A 22,378-nucleotide genomic window follows, 5' to 3' on the forward strand; every position below is an offset into this window, starting at 1 on the left:
GACTTTCAGCGCTGTCGGCTCTCTTGTCTTGCCCATCGCTCTTGCATTGTGTCTGTTTCCCTGAAGATGGTCGCTGTCAGAGGACTTTATCGCAGGTTCTCCCGCCTAGCAAAAGATGCTGCACAAAAGCAGTTCAAGAAATATGAAAAATGTTGCACCACTGGCATCATGGCAGAAAAGAAGAAGGTATGTAAACCAGAGTGAATGCGTTATTTACAGCATTTGGCAATACATAAACATTAGTGTAAAATGTGCACTGTTTGCACACTATACGTACCTGGACTCCTTTTACAATAATTTGATTGCTGTGGCTGCTAAATAATTATGAACTCCTAGTCTACTCTTTGTACCAGACCTCGTTAAAATGTGCTCATACAATTTTCTTAAAAGTATAATGTTATTGTGAAATGTTGTGATAATATATAATAGCTCATAATTCAGAGTTGTGATATTGAAATGTTGCCAACATCTTGTAGAAGTCTAGTACTATGTCTTGAGTCTGAGTTCCTGCATTGCAGGATTACCATCTTAAAATAACAGATTAAGGCTTTGTGTTTTCTACTGTGTTGTCTAAATCTCAATGACTTGTAAGTAAAAGGAAACAAATGCTTGAATATGTTTTGAGGTGTAACACTGAAAAGTTATCTTTGGATTTTATATTTGTTGTAAGCTGCGTCAATTGACTCGCAAAGTGACAAAAGCAGAATGAGTGTGTTCGTCTTGTCTGGGTTCCCACATCATAGGGTTTATCAAGACGTAGGCTGAAAACAGTTTGATCAGAGTAACCAAACTTCCTCTTTTGTGGCTTGTTGCTATGGCAAGACTTCCCTTCCGGACAGGAAGTGACAGGAAGACCCAAGTGGTGAGTGTGTGTGTATGAAGACTATGCATCATGTTTGGGTGGAGCACTTAACTGTGTTCCCTGAGAGTGTGCACGTCGCATACAGACTTCAACTTGTGTTTCGGTGTCTGAGCCACCATGGCGAAGAACTGCAATTCTCTGGGGATTCCTGTTGGCCACATGGTGAGTTGGCAACTCTTGCTTGGTTCGGTTTAGTTCTGCATCTGTTTAATTGGTTTGTTTATTCTGTAGAAAGAAAGAGGCGTTATCAGCTCTTACGTAGAGGACTTTCAAGTAAATTGGGTTAAATATCAGTAAGTGTTATAATTTGGTAAACTCTGTTGTTTAACCTTTCTCACACTGTCGAGCTGTCGTCCAGGTCAGAATACCTACGTTTAGAACATCAGTTTCTTGTGTAAGCTATCTTAAAAGTGCCAGGCTGTGTGGCTTGCAGTTGGTTGCTACTGAAAACAGAACAGGCCTTCTCGAGTCGGAAGCGAAAACCAAAGCAATCTGTTATGTGTAGGCTGAGTTGGCTTCATTCAACTCTGTGCGAGACATTACATATATACAGATGTGTTTCACAGTGGCTAATAAGACCAGGATGTTGGTGGAAGGGTCTTTCTGTGCTTTGTATTTTGTGTGATTACAATTGTTTCTATAAATGGTGGTGCGTCAGACTCCTTCCTCACATAGGGTGGTTGCATATCTTGTCTCTGTTTCAAGGGATTCACAGAATCCTAATCCTAAAATATTGTGCTCTGTTACAGTGAATGAGAACATGAAAGGTGCTTGAGCATGCTTATAATAAATGAATATTAGGTTTGTATTACACTCTGGAAAACTGTGGATGAAGTGTGTGTTGCCAACTGTAACAAGAAGTTTATGTAGGCATCAACATGGTGTGTTTTTTAAGCCAGAGTTTAAGCAGTAGAGCAAAACAACGTGAAGAGGTGGAGCCACAGTGGAGCTAACACCTGCAGAAACTGCCAACCCATATCAACCTTATATGGGCAAATATATAGATTATCAAGAGCTGTTCCTTTTTCAGCTGTTGTGAAGCAAAGAATTACAAAGAAGCTTTCTCTTGCCTGCACTAAAATTAACACATACAATAGTGTATGACGTTTTTCAAGTAAAAACAATGGAAATATTGTCAATAGATTCTTCATGTTTTTATAAAGTTTTCAGTCGTCTATTTTTACACCAGGAATGGGCCTTGGTACCTTGGTTAATACTGACTTAACTGAGTGGACTAAATGCCATGGTTTTACCTGGAACTTTGAGTCACTGGATGCAGAGTAAACGTGTCTTTAATGAACCTCTGAGTCAACAGTTTGATGTTGATCCCTTAGGGTTATTCCATGAATTGTCTTTCAATTTAAACCTTGACTAAAGATAATATAAAAAGAGTTGATTCTCATTTAAAGACGATTTACAAAACCAATCCAGAGCTTAAAGGAAGGGTAGGTAATTCACTTCAGAAACACTTTTTGTTATATTCCATGGAATGCTCTTAACATCCCAATAGCAATGAATACATTAAATGCTTTGACAATAAATACATTAAAAAATGTCATCTGTGGAAGCCGTAATACTGTAAAAAGCACGACCAATCATTTTAGCCGGCCCGGCTAAAATAACTGGATGGCCTACCTGCCTGTCAGCCTTCCATCTGTGCACAAACTTATCTCGTGCCCTCATTGGTCATGTGCGCGTTCGTGTGTGTTGGAGGAGGGGCTCTGTAAGGAAGCAATCTATAGATTGTAACAGGAGCAACCTACATAGACAAATAAACACATCAACACATCTGGATACATTTAGCGCTGTAAGGGAAAACACAGACCAACGACAAAGTGTTAACTACACGGAAAGTCCTTTTGGAGCTTTTGTTGTACCGTTCTTTGAACTTATCATCCGAGATTTTCCTCAATTTCTGTAAAAACTATTATATATTTTTCAGTCCTCACTGGGTGTCTTATCAATATCTAGGTACACTGGTTTTTGAGTAACATGCGTACATGTTTGAGTTCCACAAGTTTTCAGAATTCATGTTCAGTGCCGAAATGTGAAAGTGCTCAAATTGGAACAGAAATAACTTTTACAAGATGAAGCTGAAGATGATCTCTAAAAGCTGAATGAGAGCTCTTGTCATCAGTGTCACAACCACTTCCTGCGAAAATCTTTTTGACTGATTGCAATACATTGTTACATCTAAGAAAAAAAGATGCAGCTAGTTTTCACATTTCACTTCCTAAATGCATGCCTCTGTGCTTTTGTAACATGTGTCTTGTTTCTGGTATGCTGTTTTCCAGTACACTGTGCTACACACATTGTAAAACTTTTAGAATACATTTTCAGTATTTAAATACATTAAAATGCCCACATTTCTATCATCAGAGAATTGTGTAGTTCTGCCCTATACTTATAATTGCAGAAAGAGATGAGTTACTGAAATACAATTCCTCTTTAATTTGTATGATTAAATCAAGTAAATGTTGGATTTCTCAACTTCTACAAAGGTCGTTATCCAGGTAACCTGAATCCATGATGCCTTAATAAGGGTGTTTTGCATATTATCAGATGTTTGTTCTAATGTTGTTCCTGTTTTATCTCTCTCTTAACAGAGCCAGGCAGTGTCAGACGGAGGTAAGCCTGAACCACCAACACGCGTGCTGAAAGTCCCGTACATCTTGCGTTCCCCCGAAAAGAAACGTGTCTGTGCATGAAAATATCTGAGTCTCGTTCTTGGTCATGCTGATCGTGCTGATAAATGGTTGTGTTTGTGTCTGGATGTGTTTTAGAGTTGAACATGTCTGCGCGGGGCTGTGGAGGCAGCAGCTCCAGCCTTCCTGGGACTCCGGGTGGAGAAACTGGCCAAGCCAACAATGTGCTGAGCTGGGCCGTCTCCTTCGAGAAGCTGCTGGAGGATCCCTATGGAGTCCGCCAGTTCACGGTGAGACATGCTCAACACACGTGGCGTTATTTTGTGTTCGGGATTAACTCAAGTGATGTTTTTCTCGCGACATCTCAAGGTTTGCCATATGTGTTAATACACAGTGTTTGTGTCTTTATCTGCAGTCCTTCTTGATGTCCGAGGTGAGTGCGGAGAACATTCTATTCTGGCAGGCTTGTGAAAAATTCAGGAAGATCTCAGCCAGCTCCCTGGATGAGGTATGATGACACTTTTTACCTCTTTACATGGTGAAGCATGTTACTTGTCATCTCTGATTCATTATGTTGGTGTGTGTTTTCTCTGCGTAAGCTCCCTTTTCATACATTTGTGATAAATACTCCTCAACAGAAGTGTCCTGACTTATATTTGTAGTTGTAGACAATACAGTCAGGGAAACATGGATGCTATATTTTTGAAGTGAAGTAAACAAGCTTAGCATTTTTCAACTATTCAGTAAAAAAGTAAACATTTAGGGTTGGCCTTGTGACGGATAAAGCTGCATCAATCTTTTTTTATTCTTTTTATTTTTAGATATTTTCCTTTTTATACTATTGTTTGCTCAGTTATATTCTATTATAGTAACAGGAAGTGCATACATTGACAGGGTTGTTGACTATTGATTGGGTTAATTCCCAGTTAAAGTAAACAAAAGTAGAGTTCATATTGAATGCTGAGGAGCTTTCAGTCTGATGGAGCTGTTGTTTTCCCAGCTGAAGGCTGCAGCTCGCTCCATCTACAACACCTACCTGTCGGACAACGCCCCCTACTCAGTCAACATCGATGACACGGCTAAGACAGAGGAGAAAGACCTGGAACAGCCCACACCTGATATGTTTAACAAGGCTCAAGCTCAGGTATGTTTGTAGTTTGTACTCCCATTTAACTCAGCAATACAGTGATTAATTGTTTGTTGACTCTGCTTGACTCTTGCTAGTTCAACTATCCCTCCTTTTTTCAGATATTCAAACTGATGAAGATGGATAGCTACAGGCGCTTTGTGCGCTCTCCTCTCTACCAGAGCTGCACCTTGTCAGGCGTAGAAGGTAAATCTGTATCTCAGCTCTCTAAACAGACGGCCCGCACGGGATCGTGGGAGGACGTGGCCACCAGAAGCCCGTTAAGTGACAAGAAGGTAGAGTGAAAGGAGTAAATGGACGGAGGGGCAGGGCAGCAAAAAGAAACGTGCGAGTGACAGTTGTCTTCATTTTGGTGTTAATGGCGTTTCTTTATTCACTGTCTTAAACAGAACAGGAAGTCAGACTCTAACAGCTTTCCAGTTGGCAGGAGCGCCTCTGAAAAACAACAACAGAAAAGAGGATCTTGGGGAGGTAGTGGCAGATGTTGTGTTTCTATGTTATATCTTTATGTCTATTATGTGACTTCATCTTATATTCTTCCCCTGGCCCTCTCTTGGTTCGTTTTCTCCACCTTTCACAATAGATGATACAAACATCCATGGTTCAGTCTCCCGGATAGAGTCCCATTTGTCGGTCAAGCCAAACAGCGGGGTGGAGCTTGGCTCCCTCTACAGGCAGATAGAGGTCAGTGCATTGGCTAATCATTTGACAATAGTCACACATGAATAACTAATTGTATTCTTACAAGTGTCATCTCTCCCGATTTAGAGAAAACAACTGCCATAAAGTTCCCAGATATTGCCTTCAAGTATATTTATCTCTCTCACGATTTGACCTCTCTTCTCCATCTGTAATGTAGAATGGCAGATCGAGTCCCCGGTCCCCAGAGCAGGGTGGTGTGAGTCGGATAGGGGTGGAGGGGGGCTACTGCTGCGTCTACCTACCCGATGGCAGTGCCTCCCTGGCCCCCACACGTAACGGTCAACCCATCAAAGACATGCTGGCAAGCCTGTGTGAGAAGAGAGGCTTCCCGCTGAAAGATGTCATCATCTACCTTCATGGCAAGGACAAGGTGAGCCAGTAGCTGCTCCGTCTACACCACCAACCACAGCCCAAAATCAAGAAGCTGTTAAAAAGAAATGTCACACTGTATAGATATTTTGCAACAGGCTGTATGAGAAAGATGGTTCTTCCTGTTCCGACATCTTCCCAACCTCTTACTCCCTCCTTTTCATTTTTAAGATGAAAGAAGTACATTAAAATGATCCCCAGTTGATGCTGAAGTCTCTGATACACTGTTCCCTCTCTGCAGCAGCCCTTATCTCTGGATCAGGACTGCTCCGTGCTGAGAGACCAGCAGGTCTCTCTGGAGCTCCGGGTCATGTTTGCGTGAGTTAACTGTGCCACTTCCTTCATTTCCTTTTTTTCGTGTGTGTCGGTCACCCTTGCTGCCTTTCACACCACCATCCCCACTACAGCATGCCACTTCTCACTTTATTACAGGGAAGTCCCTGTCTTCACGCCAGGCAGATTAGAAATCTATTTAAGCATTGAATACAATTTCAAATGAGATCAAATTTGGATTTCCTGCTAAAATATTGTGTGGCAGATATTTCTAGACTAGATTTGACTGATGCTTTACCTCTACATGGTTGTTGTGTATTGTGTTATTGACATGCATGCGTGTTTCAGGCTGGAGATTGTCTTCACTGGAAAGACAGTGGGGATCATGGTGAAGTCCAGTAAGACGCTGCAGGACGCCCTCTCTGCGGTGCTGCAGAAACACCACCTCAAGCCGCAAGAAGCCCTGATCACCATGGTGAGTGTCTGAATGATGTATGACAGAGACCATGACATGTAGCCAGTGTTTTAAGTAATTTCTCTGATAAATTATTGATTTGTTTCCTTCACTTTCAGAGAAATTGAAAGTGTTGCATTGTTTTGTTGGTGCAACAAGTGACGAGGATTATAGCGTCTTTTGTAATGTATTAATCTGTGTTTTCTCTGTTATGCATCAAGAACCATTTTCCCTGTGGTCTTTTCTTCATACTCACAAGACTGTGAAACTGTCAGCTTCTTTCCAACATGTCTCATTGTCTATGTTTCTTTCAGGTTGGAAGCGACGAGCCTTTGAACATGACCAGCACCGTGTTCAGACTGGCCAATAAGACGCTTCGGCTTGACAAAACCAAAGGTTAATACGCTTGACCTTTTTAAAACCAATGTTTTACTTTAGTGGGAACCACAGACAATAATGTTTAGGTAATCTAATTATAACTACACTGCTCGCCCAAAAGCACAAGCAGCCACAGAATTCAAAGAAACCTCCTTGGCCAGCGAGTAAATGAAATTAGTTCAATCAAATCCAATAAAAGCACATTTTAGCCCTCCAGCACTGGTTGTTCTATGGGTGATACATCTGTGATGCTTTGTGTGTTCTCTTCTGCTGCCTTGAGCCTGGCTGTGCCTCCCATTTCACGTAATTGTATCTTAATGCATCCTAGAAAGTGTTTCTGCATTTCTTTGCTCTCCCTTGCTCTTAGCTGCGTTTGAGGAGAAAGTATTTTCCCTGTCCATTTCAGTGCCACTGTCTGCAGGATCCTTTTTTCCCTACTCTCTTTTCTTTGTGCGTCGCTCTCTGTGTGGTCATTCTTTTCTGTAGGGTTGAAACGTCCAAGGCCATTTGGTTTGTTGAGTGCTGTGTCACTTTGAGTTCACTCACTTCATTTCCCAAATGCTAAGAGACCAAAACCAACTTCACTTTGGATCAGTGCGCCCAGCCTCAGCTCCAGTCCCTGCATTTAGAGCCGTTACATCCCAGGAGGACCAGTTTAATTCTTGTCAGGAATATTTTATTTGCCTTATGTCAGAGTGTTTAACACAATGGGGAAGTTAAGTTCTGTGGCATTATCAGCGGTCCCACTGACTTCTTCTCTACTGTTAGAAAATGAAGAAGACACTGAATTGTATCTTTTGTGTGGTTTGAACAGGAAACCAGACCACTTTTTCAAAAGGCAGTAGTTCTGCTGCAGCAACACAGGTGAGGCTATTTTGTATAGACTGCTAAACATCAACACACACCATGTGTACAAGGCAAGCTGCTGAGACGCTCTTGGTCAATATGTAAAGAAAATATGATGAAGGTTATCATTTAAAGGCCACAGCTATGCATGAACAAGGGAGGGACTTTCGACACAACCTTGTTGACAAGCTTCCTTATATTTAAATAATAATTACCAAGAACATGTCATCATTGTGCAGATTTTTTATTTGATAGTATGGATATTAAAGGTCCCCTATATACTCTTTTTCAACAATATATTATAGGTCTCAGATATATACAAAACATGTCTCTGAAGTGTTTTGCTCCAAATAAACGGATCATACATTGTAGCATCCCATAAACCCCTCTGTTTCAGCCCTGTTTCAAAAGTGCTGATTCTGTGTCTGTAGCTTTAGATTAATATAAGGTGCCACTCCTCACGCCCCTCTGAGAGATATTTGGTTTAAATAAACACAATGGTGCTCTATAGGAGATTCAGGTGATAAGGTGGTGGGGGGGGGAAGTTACCTTGGCTAATGGTTACACAAGCCAAAAAACATTGTGACATCACAAGTGGCCAAAATCTGATCAGCTCATTTTCAGACAGGTTTTTATATAAATGGATCAGCACAAAAAGAGAGAGAATCTTTTTTCCTTAAACCTTCCGAGTCTCTTTACACAGAGGGGACACATGTTTATGTATAAAAGACATGAAAGAGTGGATTTTGAATAATAGGTGACCTTTAATGTTAACTTTCTTTGACGGTTTGTATAGTTACACCTCAATCTTTATTAGGAATCTTCAACATTTATCTATGATAAAAAGGTTATTAATTGTGTGATTTCTGGTATCTGTAGTCTACAACTTCAGTAGGATCTAAAACCTGTGAAACCTTTTTCTGTACATTGATAAAGATGGAATGTATTCTGGTCCCAGGCAGGTGGGGTTGAGGCCCGATCATCGCTGCAAACAGACAGGGCCAAGACGCAGACCAAGACCAGTAAAAACCGGGAAATGGATGGTATGGCAACTCAGCAGTGCAGATAGCACATTGATGTCAATTTAATTTGAAAGAAATATAAGAATTTGTGTGATATATTTTGTGTTTCAGGGTTTCTGGACATGCTGACGAGGGCTCAGGGCTGCAGGGTTGATGACCAGCGAGGCCTTTTGACGAAGGAGCAGCTGGTGGTCCCTCTATTCCTGAAGCAGGAATCTGACCAGGGACCAGACACAAAGCCAGAACAACCCAGTTCAACCAGCTCCTCCACCGACGACTCCAAGGAGACGTCGAAGTCAGCCGAAGCGGGGAAGGAAACCCCCGACTCTGCTGAATCTGAAGACAAAGACTTGAAGGAAACAGAAGTTTGAGCAACTTTAGTGTTTGTGTGGAAAGGACAAAGACACAATCGGAAACTACAACAAATATCTCACAAAATAAACAGACCAATCGCGTCAAAAGACAGTGTTGAATGGTCATGCACTTTTTATAATTGTTTACAAATAAGCTCTTAGACAGCAGTGTTCTGCCATCTCTGCTACTATAATCGGCCTGTTGAGGCAATATGTAAAGAATAATTAAGATCATGGCAAGCTTTTATAGTGTCGTTTGACAACACTACACATGTTAATGGGAAGGATGTTTGCTATGAATTGTTTAAGGTATTCGAAAAATGTTTTGAAAATAAGTTTTAGCTCAACATTTGATCCTGAAGCTTTCCCTGGAGATAGATCCACACTTTGCATTTCACATTGCTTGCTTTGTTGGCAAAAACATGATTCTGTTCAGGACTGTCCAGAAGGGGTTATGATGGTATTGCACAATTGTTCTGTTTTCTTTATATGATTTAAGATTATTGAATGTTTTTACAAAGATGAGTTTTTAATATTTTAAATTACAAATGTTCATTTTGTGTGCTTATGTGCTATTTTCAAATGTGTGTTTGCAGTGCTTACATGGATTTTGGTTTGCTGTGATGACGCCCTGGTCAAGTCCTGTTCTCCTGTCACCTGCGACATCTCAGGGTCAGATCATGAACTAGTAATGTGATATTTCAGGAAATGAATCAGATGATGTAATCATAAAAAAGATATCCCACAGGGTGCTTCAAAATAATTAAAGTGTTTTATGATGAGATATGATCCTGTTTGTGTTTGTTTAAGGATATACATCAGGTTTTAGCTCTTGGTCATCTGTGAGGAATTTATTTTGGAGGAATCACTGAGGTCAGTTTCAGGCTTGACAATGCTACGTGATTTGGTTTTATGTTTGTGATTCAGCCAGACCGCGCTGTCCCAGTGGCCTGACTGAATGACTCGTGCAGTAAAACAAGTCTAATATGTATCTGTCTGCATAGGTGTCCATTGTTACAAGCTTTTGTTAAATTAGCAGGTGCATTTTGCTGATCATGGTACAGAACCCTCCCTCTAAATTGCCATGTCATGTAATTATGTCATTTTTGCAGAGTGTGGATCATTGCAGTGCTGCGATTGGCTCTTTATTAAGGGTTTGTAGCCAATGATTTGCTTTATCTTTCTACAGACTTGTTGCTGGAAGGTGATTTCTCACGAGGAGCCTGGGAGGACTATTATGGGGTGAATTTGGCTTTTTGTATGTGTTACAAAACAAATTAGATGAGTCATAGATGCATTCATCTACACGAATGATGTCAGCATGCATATCGTGATGTTTGTAACAGTATTGGTTCTGGAAAGCATCTCATTCACACATCTTGTAGATTGATTGTCTCTGAAGTAATTAAGAGATAATTAATAGGGCAGTACATGTTACCTGTTTATCACACACAGACTCAGGCTGCCAGACGTGTGTGTGTGTGTGTGTGTGTGTGTGTGTGTGTGTGTGTGTGTGTGTGTGTGTGTGTGTGTGTGTGTGTGTGTGTGTGTGTGTGTGTGTGTGTGTGTGTGTGTGTGTGTGCACACACACACACACGAGTGGTGCGTTGGCGGAGCTATGAATGGGCAGAGGGGTGTGCTCTCACAGACACCATAGCAGCAGTGAGATGAGGAGTGCCATTTACTCCACTGCACGTCTGTACTGAGAGAAGGAAGGAAAGGAGGTGAGTATATGGATTTCCCCCAGGCATTTGGCTTAAATTATTTTTGTGGGTGATTGCTGTGCTGCCTGCCCTCTCTCTCTCTCTGTCACTCCCATCATTCATCCTCTCCTCCTGTCTGTCTTTCTGTGCCTGATTAAACGTCTTATGCTGTCTTGAGATAAACCTCTTCATCTCCTCATTGATAGAAAAGCTCTCATTTTGCGGCAATGCTTTCTCCTATGTCTTTTCTATTTGCTTGCTTTCTGACATTGGGACAGATAACAAACAGGTTTTGAAGATCTGGGAAGTGTTTATTTTGTGTACTCAATCCTCTGCTAATGGGAGCTCTGAATAATGATCACTGTGCCTTTGAGAGTCCTGCAGAGGAATGCATAAGTGGTGTAAAACAAAACCAATCCATCAGATCAATGCTTGCACATTACCGTGCTCTGAAAGATTTTGCTCAGACAGTGAAGGACAGGCTCTGGGCTCAGTGTGTTAATAATGGAAATGACCGGATTCATCACTGACTCAGTTATTAGGCACGACGCACATGGTCGGGCTGAGACCCAGGTTGGAAGCAGATGTGTTGGTCGAGTACTGACTGAATTCATCCAGCTTGGAGTTTGTGTGTGTGTTTGTCACACCTGAGTGTTGCTGAGCAGACAAACCCATCATCATCAATTACAGGACATCATGTCCTTGCCCCTGTGAGCTTTCTTAATGTGCCGGTGCAGCTGCTGTCCACACGCTCACCTCGGTGCTCCAACCACCACTGTGTGCATGCATGTAACGGCCTCTTTAATTACACAGATCATGTGCATGTGATCTCCTTTGATTAGCATGTTCAACAGCACACATGTGGCGAGGCAGGAATGTCAAGACAGGCTTCAATTTCACCACCTGGACTGAAATGATGGGCATAAGTTGACTCAAAGATGATTCAATACTGAAATATATGTGTCATTGTTGTTGTCCACAACCTCATCAAAAGTGAATGTGTCCTCAGCAGGCTGTCATAATTACCTTTCAAGAAGACTGAAGGAGTGATAATGTAGTTACAACTTCACCATAGGTTTTGATATTCTTTCTGCTCCTATGAAACTCTTAAGTATACTCTGAAATTAAGCTAAAAAAGTTTATGTAGTGCTTCTCAGTTGGCGAGTTAATTAGTGTTGACCCAACAGATATGAGCCAATCATCGTCACAAATTCAAATCTTCAGAACAGATTTTCTTCTTAAAGGTCTCCTATCATACAAAATGCACTTTTGAATGTCCTTTATACATAAATACGTGTCCCCGGTGTGTCAGAAAACAAAACCCTCTCTTTTCCTCCATACCGAAATCTCCAAAAACGGGGGAACAACGGAGCTGATCCAGATTTGCATCATCAGAAACGTTGCTATCAGAAACAATGCACGACGTGTTTTGGACGTAATATGGTCTTTGTTTACATTAGCAAGCATCGCTAACACTAAGAGCTAACCTGTACTGGAGAGAGCATGTGTAAAAAAGCAGGAAATTAAAAAAGGAACTCACCTTCTGGTAAACCCGCAAGAGAAAAAGCATTTGAGCTCCATACTGTTTCAGAAATAATCCTTGATGTGGTTTGGAACATGATAGGGCATTTAATCACGGCAGCATTTAGCTGTAGCTCGTAGAATTCTGAGTAGGCATTAGCTCCCCCCCCCCTCCTCTCTTTTTTTTTTTTTAAAGCTAAGGACCCAGAATCAGCCATTCTCTAACAGGCCTGAAACAGAGGGATATGAGGGATTTCTAAAATGCATGATCTGTTCGGTATTTTGAGCAAAACACATAGACATGTTTTTTATATATTTTTATAGACCCATAATATATAACTTTTCTACCTCCGTTGTTTCGTCCTCTTCCTCTTTCAATGTCTCAGTCATGACAGAAGAATATAAAGGGCGATAAAAGACTGCAAGGCATTTGATTTGCCCATCCTTGCAGAAGAAGTAGCTTTTCAGGCGAATGGCAGGCTTTGCTTGTATGCCCATGTCCACGTATTAATGTATGAGCATTTTGGGCATTTGCACGTGTACACGTTTTTTGCATGCATACCACACAGAGGCGTAATGTTTTCGAATGTGTCACCTTCGCTGTTGTTAGCTTGTTCATGTGGATTAATCAATGGAGAAATGTTTCTAATAGCCACTGGGCTTTCTTACCTCGGCTACAGAGGAGATGCACGTCCACCAGCAGCCAACGCGGTCATTCATCCCTTTGCCTCATCTACAAAAGAGGGATTCCTCGTCTAACCAAAGATGGACAGAGAGTGACAGGGTCAGGGAAATCATTCTCATTTAGGTCATTTCCTTCAGTGTGCTGGTCAGAGAAAGCACTCAGGACTCACCGTCAAGGCAGAGATGATTCTTCTCTATCCCTCAAAGGGCTGCAATGCACATTTTAGAGTAAGTGCATGGAGTAAAACAGTCTTGTATACCCCAGGGTGTGCAATAATGAACGGACATGTGTGTGCATAATGGGGCTGATGTAGCAAAGAAGCTGTGAACTCTCCACTGGGTCAGTCCCTCTGTTACAGATCACTCGGCTAAAGCAGGTAGGCCTTGTTGAATCACATGAATTCCTGTTCAAGTGGGATTTTCTAATAGAGTTCCCTGCAGCCTCAAATGTGTTGCTGACGTCAGGCTTCACAGTGGGCGAGTGAGCTCCTGTTGATCAGCTCCCATGTATTCTTCATGAGCCCTGAGAGCTTCCCGTAGAGCAGCGGTCTGACTGGAGATCAGGGCCAAACACTCAGTCAGATCAGAAAGGGAGTCTTTGCATTCTCGCAAGTCATAGTCTTACCAGAAACTTAATAACACTTTTGAAAATGCACACTTTCAAGGAAAAACGTATGTTATCATTGGTATTACAAAGTACATAGTTAGTTGAAGAGATCATGATTCAAAGGCCCAGGAACTGAGTTTATTGCTAAAGTAGAAATATTTTGGGTTATTTCACCTGAAAGATTTTCACATTTCTTTAGTCTGCCTGCACTTCTCGTTGTTTTGAAGTGTGCGGGGCTCAGTAAGAGTGATGTTGATGTGATGCACAAATCAGCATAAACATTTTACCTTAATTTAAATGTTTGTTTGGTAACAGTCAATAACATCTGATTAAATCATGTGCACACAATCCTGATCAAGGTAATTGGATGAGTTTTATTGTGAAAACTAATAAATAATACACAGATATTTTTTTGTTGTTGACTCATTGGCTTATTTAGTTATGAATAATTCATAGCTTCATAGATATAAACTAGAGAATGCAATTCCTGAAGAAATTGCTAGTGGGAATGCTTTATGCTGAAAAGCTCACGCTAAACTGCTATGCTGAAATGTAATGTGTAAGAAGAAAGTGAAGAATTTAGATTGAAATGATACATGAACACCGGGGGCTTGAATGTGTGATGAGTGAAGAAAATAAAGTAAAAAGGCTTGGAAAAGCAGCAGAATATTTGAACTGCAAACTTTTTAACTAACTTGATGGTGAATGATCTGTTGCCATGCCAACAGCATTTGATGACATCCCATAATACGCTTAGATGCGTTGATGGCTGCATCGTTACCAAACCTGTTTTTGGGCCATTTGGAGTATTTTCACTGAAGTTATGAGAAAACCGTGTTTCATGGCGAGCATTGTGTTGCCATGGCAACAGCATTTGAAGAAATCTCAAAACTGTCCCGTAGATGTCTTCACGGCTGGACTGTTAGCACACGTGAAGTTTGAGCACTTTTTGAACATTTTCATAGGAGTTATAGCAACATCGTCTTTTATGGCGAGGGATGCGTTTCCATGGAAACGGCATATGATGAAACCCCATAATTGACGTAGAGCTGTTGAGGGCTGGACCGTTAACCATTATCTGAAGTGCTGTTTTGACCCTTTTCATAGGCGGTACGACAACATCGTGTTTTATGGCGAGGGATGCGTTTCCATGGAAACGGCATATGGTGAGATGTCAGATTTGACGTAGAGCTGTTGAGGCATGGAGAGGTGATATACAGGTGAAGATTGTGGGACGACCGGACCGTGTCCATTGGAGCTACAGCGACATCGTGTTTTATGGTGAGGGATGCATTTCCCTGGCAACAGCCTATGGTGAGATCTCAGATTTGGCGTAAAGCTGTTGAGGCATGGACCGGTGATATACAAGCGAAGTTTGGGGGACGATCGGACCGTGTCCATTGGAGTTACAGCGACATCGTGTTTTATGGCGAGGGATGCGTTTCCATGGAAACGGCATATGACACCACACCATAATTGACGTAGAGCTGTTGAGGGCAGGACCATTAACCATTATCTGAAGTCTGCTGCTCTGAGCATGTCAGTTGGAGTTATGACATCATCGTGTTCCATGACACAGGTGTTTATATTTGAGCTAACGACGTGTCCAGAGATCAAAGGTTTCCATGGTGATCAAATAAATGTGGCAAAGGCTCAAATTTGTTGAACAACACATTTGTAACAGGTTTGTTAATTGACCAAAAAATATGAACAGTTGGAAGATTGAAAATGGGATTATTATTAGGATTATTTGTAGGTCATTGAAAAGTAGAATAATTTAGAAAGATGTGAACATTGAAGTTTCTATTTTAGAAAAGCTGACACTGTAGTGCATCGCTGGTTTTAAAAGTGATTTATAAGAGTCATGTTTAAAGATGTGCAATACTTAAAACGTTTATAAAGATCCTCTGAGTGTGTGTCATTAGTTAGCTGATAAAATGTTAGGAATAAATACCTTGACATATTGACTACAAGAGCTTGAATCAAACAAGCAACCTTGTATTTGAAAGATTAACTGACATACCAACAGTCGCACGTGGTATATAAGTGGTGTGGCTGAGTACTTTAAAGGGTTCATGAATAGAGGGGACTTGAATGTGAAATAAGAACAAGAAAATAAAAGTCTAAATGCATGAAAAAGCAGCAGAATATTTGAACTGAAAACTTTAGAACTAAAAGCATACGTCACCAATAATGTCTAAAATATGTGGAACATGTTGAAGTCAGTATGAAGTCTCCATCAGACGGAAAATAATAGGCTGAGACAGTCTGTTAAACTCCAGTAACCACGTCATTAGTATGCTGCTCTAATTATGTCAATTGGAGTTATGACATCATCGTGTTCCATGACACAGGTGTTTATATTTGAGCTAACGACGTGTCCGGAGATCAAAGGTTTCCATGGTGATTAGTGAGAGGAAAGCATTTTCATTGTTCTGAATGAGAGATAAACCTGTTACATGTGAACGTTTTGTTGAAGAACCGTAACAGATATCAGTGAAATTTCAAAGCGTGAAGCATGTCAAGGAACTTGAGCATCTGAAGTGTACTTTTTGTGTACTTTCGGGTTAATAATGTGGCCTTTTGGCAGATTAACTAAAGGTGTGCGTGGCTGCTGTGGTGGGGAAAGGTGAGGCTGAATTTACAATGGAGTTTAATGGAGACATGTTGAAAGTTTTTGTCACTTCATGACCTCAAGAGGCATTTTGTTTAATTATTTTGCTTAATTTTTTTTTATCTTTCAAGCTATGAGATGTTTTCCTACGTTTGTCATGAACAATTATGTCTCAGGAATGTAGGGTTTGGGAATTATGGCAGATTTAAAAGAAAATATGAAGGCAAAATTAAATCTGTCCTCCACTCTAGCTGTGACATCACGCACTCTAAAATCTGAAGAAGGCCTCTTTACCAAGGTCTGAACAATGTTTAATATCTGTAAAAGTAAGAATCAGATTTAAAAGTTGTGTTACACGAAGAATGTCAGAAAGATGTGTGACATTTTAAAGTTGGAATGAGGTTTCTGAGTGAAAGTATGAAAGAGCAGTTAGCAGTTGAAGAAGGAGCAGTTAGCAGTTGAAGTTGCATGAAGATTGTTGAAGTCTGAAGAGTTCTCCATTGACTTCCATGTTAAAAATGGGATGTATTATGGGATGTATCTCTGGAATTATGAAAGTTATGAATGGTAAAAGTAATAGCCATTGATTCCCGACCGAGCTGAACGTTTTGATGTTTGAACAGAGTTTCTGCGATGTTCAATGTGGGAGAAGAAGCAACGCAAAATAACCCGGCAGAATAATAAAGAATTTTGTGCGTAGCATAACAGATAGTTGGAATGCTGTGTCAGCATTCCCACTAAATAAAAGAGTTGTACCCACCTTTTCTGGACTTTAACTTTCAGGTTTCTTAGCCATATTAGGCAATTTAAAAACATGTAAATAAACATTTAACATAACAACACACTAGGCCAAAAATACATTTTTTTTTCAAACTAAATAATTTAACGATATTCTTGAGGTCTGCACAAGGTCAATTTAGCTCAGCTGTAATGCATTTTCCCTGCAAATGCAACAAGATGCAGCTTTGTCAAACAAAAGTAAATTGACCTTTTAAGATTTTCATACCCAACTGTTTTTTCCAAGGTAAAGCATGAATCTTCAAACCCATCCTCAGTGAACCACATTTGTCCACCATCTCAAGCCTCTTGCCGGATAGGAAATCGGTAAAATTCAGACATGCCGGAAAGTATGTTGATTGATCTGATCTAACTGGTCAGATGTCAGACAGGCACTTGACACCGAATGGCAGCACTGAAATTATTGGACTATAAAAGTCTGTCTCATACAGATGGACCAACAGCCAGAGATGTTTTGTCTGAGGCCCCGGGGCCCCTGACACCAGCTGTGGATCTGACTGTGACTCTGGGCTGCTAATCATTGTGGCCTTTCAGTTGTGCAGACAGTGTTTTTTGTCCTGCATGACTCCGACTGTGTGAGGGTGCTGATATATTTTTGGCTCTTTGCCCTTTCCAATTGGGACTCTTTGTCTTCCCTTTGCTTATACACATTACGTTTCATACAAGCTTTTAATATGCATCACTGTTAATTGGAGCCATAACTAGTCATTTTCAGATTCTCATATTATAGCATCTCAGATTCTTTCATTTGTTGATTATTTTAAGGTGTTCATTTTTTTTAAATGTTCCTTTTTCTTAAGGGTCTAAAACGTACCTGCCAGTAGAAAATGGAGCAGGTCTACTGTTAGAGGACTAGCCTTTTATCTTAATCTAAATCTTATTATTGTCACCAATCAAAGACATGTTAATAGCAGTCATTGTTTCTGTGATGTGAATTATTGAAAGTAGTATGAAAATAAATAATTTACGGTTAAATGTAATCCTGAAAAAAACCCCAGTAATGTTTTGTTTTGTTTTTGCAAAATGAGAAGCAGCAGAGTGTGTGTGAACAATTGGTAAACTCCGTGGTAAAGCCCCTGAGGAAAGTCTCCCAGCTAAATATTTACATCAGTCAAGTGAAGTGGGAGCAGCAGTATGTTTCTTAGTCGCCATCTAGTGATAACAGGCCATAACTGCAGATGTGTCGTATAATCTTTCATGCGGCCCCTCAGGATAGCAAAATCAGGGATCAGTTAAGCCTTTTGGATCAGATTATAACAAGTAAACTAAATAATTATTGTAAACTGTCTTACTTTTAACCATTGTTGTTGCATATAACCACATGTAAAGTACCTCTTCTTTCTCTTGTCTTTACAGTTGCACAACCAAGGTATTCAAAAGATATCATCTTATTCTAAATCAGCACAGATCTTTTCCTAAAGAATCTAGAGCCAGCCATGGAACAGAAGTCAAACGAGGTGTGTGAAAGCCTGATAGACAATTTGTTTTGAGTCACTCGGCCGTGTCTAATATGACTCTTTCTTTCTAGTGTCCCAGCACCACCTCCCCTCAGAAGCACATGAAAAACAGGTCAAAGTCCACAGAGGAGATGCAACAGACGAGGAAGGTGAGAAGAACAAATCTGACATTCAAACATCTTTCAATCCTTGTTCTCATTTTATTTACATGCACACTTTCAGATTACTTATACCCATCAGATATAATGTGATTAACCTGTCTCACCTCACAGGCCTTTTCCTCACAAAAGTCCCTCCCAGGCAGACCAGAGCTGGAGAAAGTGAAGGTGAGCTGTGCACATACGAATGCTGTTACGTACTTATTTGTATTTCACTATTTAAAAACCCAGGAATCCATACTTGAAAATGCAAGCTGTATTTTCTTTCACGTGTTTTTCAGGAGTGTCCTGACGGCTCTGACACGCCGTCATCCTCCATGGAAGAGCTGAAGTGATTAATGGAAGGACATAACCATCAAGTTACAAGATAATCATAAACATAACTTACATACACATTATCATATGGACACAGACAAACGTACAACATTGTAAAAAAGAACAGTGAACTAAATGATAAAACACCCAAGCAATGAATTTGATTGATTGAATGAAACTAAACTAAAAATAGTTATTCGAACTCACACACAAACTCACGCACACTGAAACACTTGCTTGTAAAACCTGTGATAATGCTGTTTCATTGTACTTTGAGTGTCGTATACATACCAACTGAATGTGTATTGACAATAAATTGATGCTGTTGAGTGAAGCCGTCATTACTCTGCACTTATTCACATCATTAACAATGGATGCCGTACTGATGACTGCAGGTTCAAAAAGCAGCATAGACTATCTAATGTCTTAATGTAATGAAAAAGTGGAGTGAGAGCTGAGAGGGGTTTAAACATGTTTGTAAAACTGCTTTTGCACATCTGCTTTAGTGTTTATGTGTAAGAATTAGTTCGTACCTAAACCAGGAACAACACAAATTCAAATTCAGATGTTCGGAGGAGAAAACCATAACGGCAATTTGGAGATTTCCCGTTTTGAACCAGTCTGGCCCGTGACACTGGCCCAAAGGTGATGACACATTCATGTCACAGGGAAAGTTCAGTTTACTTTGGCTTACAGTTTTTAGACATGGTCAATTATCCACATTTGAGGATAAGATCCAAACAACACAGTCAAAAGGGGTCAGATCAAAACGGAGTTTGCAGGGACCAAGTGACCGAATGAGAAATGACTTTACTTCAGTGTGTTCAAACAGAATCAGATTAAAGTAATACCATCTTTCATTAGTTAAGGGGATAAGCCTTACTGAGGGACTAATGATCGAACAAGCTGTATGTGAGTAGAGCAGGTAAGGGGAGTGAGTGAATTGTATGAGAAGGTGGTTGGAACATTAACATTTCAGTATTTCTACTTCCTACTTCCTACTGTTACTTTTGCAATAAGCTGGCAAAATATGCTGCTTCAGTTAAGGGTTGAGTTTTATGTGATAGACTTCTTAGACAAAAATGCCAAAATGTGATGTTCCTTGTTGAGCTAAAAATGTCATTATAACTTTTCTCAAATTGATAACGGTATCCAATCCACTTTATTTATTTCTTTATAGTAATATAAATATAATACAATTCAATTGTGATAATGAAGGGCATGAATTATTGCTACAGTTACATCATGTTACAAAGCCAAGACATTACTAATAATAACAGTGGTCAAAAATAATCATATCTTCAAATTCAGACATATACAGCATGTGGATGTCCACCTGCAATAGCCGTGAATAATGAGTTGGCAGATTACCTTTATTTCAAAGATAGATTGCAATCCAACTTAAAGCATCACATGTACTGTATCCCTCAGTGTAACGTTATGCAATATAACTATGATCATAAACCGAAGAGAGAGGACCCACAGTGTGCACCTGCAGGTTCCAGCTCATTAAGTGAGGTGTTTTTGAGTGGCAGGTAGTTGTATGATGACCCGGTGACCTCTTTAACTCCAGGCTGAGCAGCAACATCCCTGGGGCTTGCACATCTGGAGAGGGAATTAGCAGCATCACAGGGAGTTACCCAAAATATCTGGAGTCGTGCCAGAGATGTATCCATGTGTGTGTAAGTGATAACATGTTCCATATGTGAACGAGTGTCTCTGCGTCTCTTTTCGCTGCTCAATGCGGCACCACATCTGAAGGATTGATCCCTTCGCCCATTGACAGCAGCCTCGGCTCGAGTCCAGCTGCCTGCAACACAACAGAGCTGTTATCTCTCCCTGGCACCCAGCAGTTTACAAAGTAACAACTCTAGTCTAGTTGGTTATTCATTTTCTGCTGCCCTGAGTTCATGGATGCAAGTCTGAGGTCAGCAGATTCGGGTGAGAGCACTGCTGATGTGACAGAATCCACTAATTGTTAACAATTACCCTGTTATTCAGGCCATCACGGCCTTCTCCCTTGGTGAGGAGGACATTGTCTGTGGGTAGTGGGGTGTGTAAGTAAATGTGTGTACGTGTGTGTTAAGGAGGATCTCAGAAATTCTCCCCTATGGTTCATTTTCAATCACATCATGGTGCCTAAGCATCTGAACATTCTGCAAAAGTCATGTACATCGCACATGTTTGCCATACTTCCACTGACTTATCTCATGCAAGGAATGATCATTTAATACCTTGGCTTTACCTTATTCAAAAACCACAGTGTGAGCGGACTACAGAGGCAGTGCAAAATCGGTACTTTTCTTCCAACATTTACCACTAGGTGTCAGATTTCTCCTACTTTTTACACAGGAATACAGAAGAACCTCAAGCGACAAGCATCATTAATCCGACAAAACAGTCCTCTTCATCTTGGATACTTTATCCAGCCCCAAATCAGGTGAAAAATAGATGGTTGAACACACATCATTCATCACCTAATATACAATGTGTTTTCCAAACGCATGCATCATTAGTTAGGCTTTGTGTTATTGATTAACAATGAGGTCTCTGATGAGGGAGCAAGTTAAGGGATGAGGTGTTAACTGGTGGCTTATTTAAAGAGGTTTTATTCTTCAGGTTGATACTTTCCTTCTCAGGGGGTCGAACACAACACCTAGGACGGTTTCAGACAAGGTAAGGTACTAACTTCATATGTCAAAATCATCTTTTGATAAGTAAAATCATTTTGAATCAATACTGCTCTAAAGCTTTCTATATTATTTGAAATAAATGATTTTTTAATTGCAAATCTCTGGACATCTTTCTACAGCTAGGGCATCAAGAGCGCAAGCATCCGGCAAGCTGAGTGACAACTGTTACTAAATGTTTGATTCATCCTTTTTCTTTACCCCCGCTTCATTTAGAACTAAAGAAGAAACATTTAGGCAAAACATGAAAAGCATAGACATATAAATGTGAGTCACAGTGACTTGAAGGCAAACTCACCAAAAGTACAAAAACAGGGAAACTGAGAGAGTAGACAAAGGCAGAGTAGATTAAAGCCTTCACTCCACAGAATCACCAACGTACATTCAGGGAGGATTGAGCTGCAATCTATGGAACTTGTCTCACGTACTCCCACATACAGATAGACGTGCTAACTTGTTCACATCAGAATCAGCAGGAGGATGCCACACAGAACAAGAAAGATGTAGCGACGGTAATTACTGTAATTTCCACTGCTGTAATTACTCAACTCACTTCCATCCTCTTTGCTTTACAGAGACACATTAGATTGATATTCAGACAACTTTAGTACTCCCTCCTCCGCTGGAGTCCCCAAAATATGGCAAAGTGGCTGAAATGAAAGGGGAAAAACAGTTCTCTGTAAGCCGAGAGCGTGGTTATCTTTTAGTTGCTGCTCCATACAGAGGAGAGTCTCTTTAGAGCTGACTTGCAGCTGCAGAAAACGAAGGGAAGATAAGCAA

At 40.5% G+C, this 22,378-nt stretch overlaps 1 protein-coding gene and 1 long non-coding RNA gene across 3 annotated transcripts; both read left to right on the forward strand.

Annotated features, from left to right (window-relative positions):
- rgs14b (regulator of G protein signaling 14b) lies at positions 1–9,840 on the forward strand. Of its 2 annotated transcripts, none has more exons than XM_034115894.1 (15): positions 1–186; positions 3,469–3,490; positions 3,646–3,797; positions 3,923–4,015; positions 4,508–4,651; positions 4,756–4,929; positions 5,044–5,125; positions 5,238–5,338; positions 5,514–5,726; positions 5,967–6,043; positions 6,347–6,473; positions 6,767–6,848; positions 7,645–7,694; positions 8,635–8,719; positions 8,810–9,840. In XM_034115894.1, exons 1-15 carry the CDS (start codon positions 67–69, stop codon positions 9,067–9,069), a joined length of 1,782 nt encoding a protein of 593 aa, XP_033971785.1. In that variant the 5' UTR covers positions 1–66; the 3' UTR covers positions 9,070–9,840. The 2 variants fall into 2 exon arrangements, with proteins under 2 accessions (XP_033971785.1, XP_033971791.1); XM_034115900.1 differs by lacking the exon at positions 1–186 and adding an exon at positions 867–1,024.
- A 788-nt stretch (positions 9,841–10,628) lies between these two features.
- LOC117471046 lies at positions 10,629–19,242 on the forward strand. The gene is made up of 5 exons (XR_004554760.1): positions 10,629–10,775; positions 18,335–18,435; positions 18,507–18,584; positions 18,708–18,761; positions 18,875–19,242. It is a non-coding gene; the product is annotated as an uncharacterized LOC117471046 (long non-coding RNA).
- The last annotated feature ends 3,136 nt before the right edge of the window (positions 19,243–22,378 follow it).

The sequence above is a fragment of the Trematomus bernacchii genome, unplaced genomic scaffold, assembly GCF_902827165.1.
Source record: "Trematomus bernacchii unplaced genomic scaffold, fTreBer1.1, whole genome shotgun sequence".
Classification (NCBI taxonomy): domain Eukaryota; kingdom Metazoa; phylum Chordata; class Actinopteri; order Perciformes; family Nototheniidae; genus Trematomus; species Trematomus bernacchii.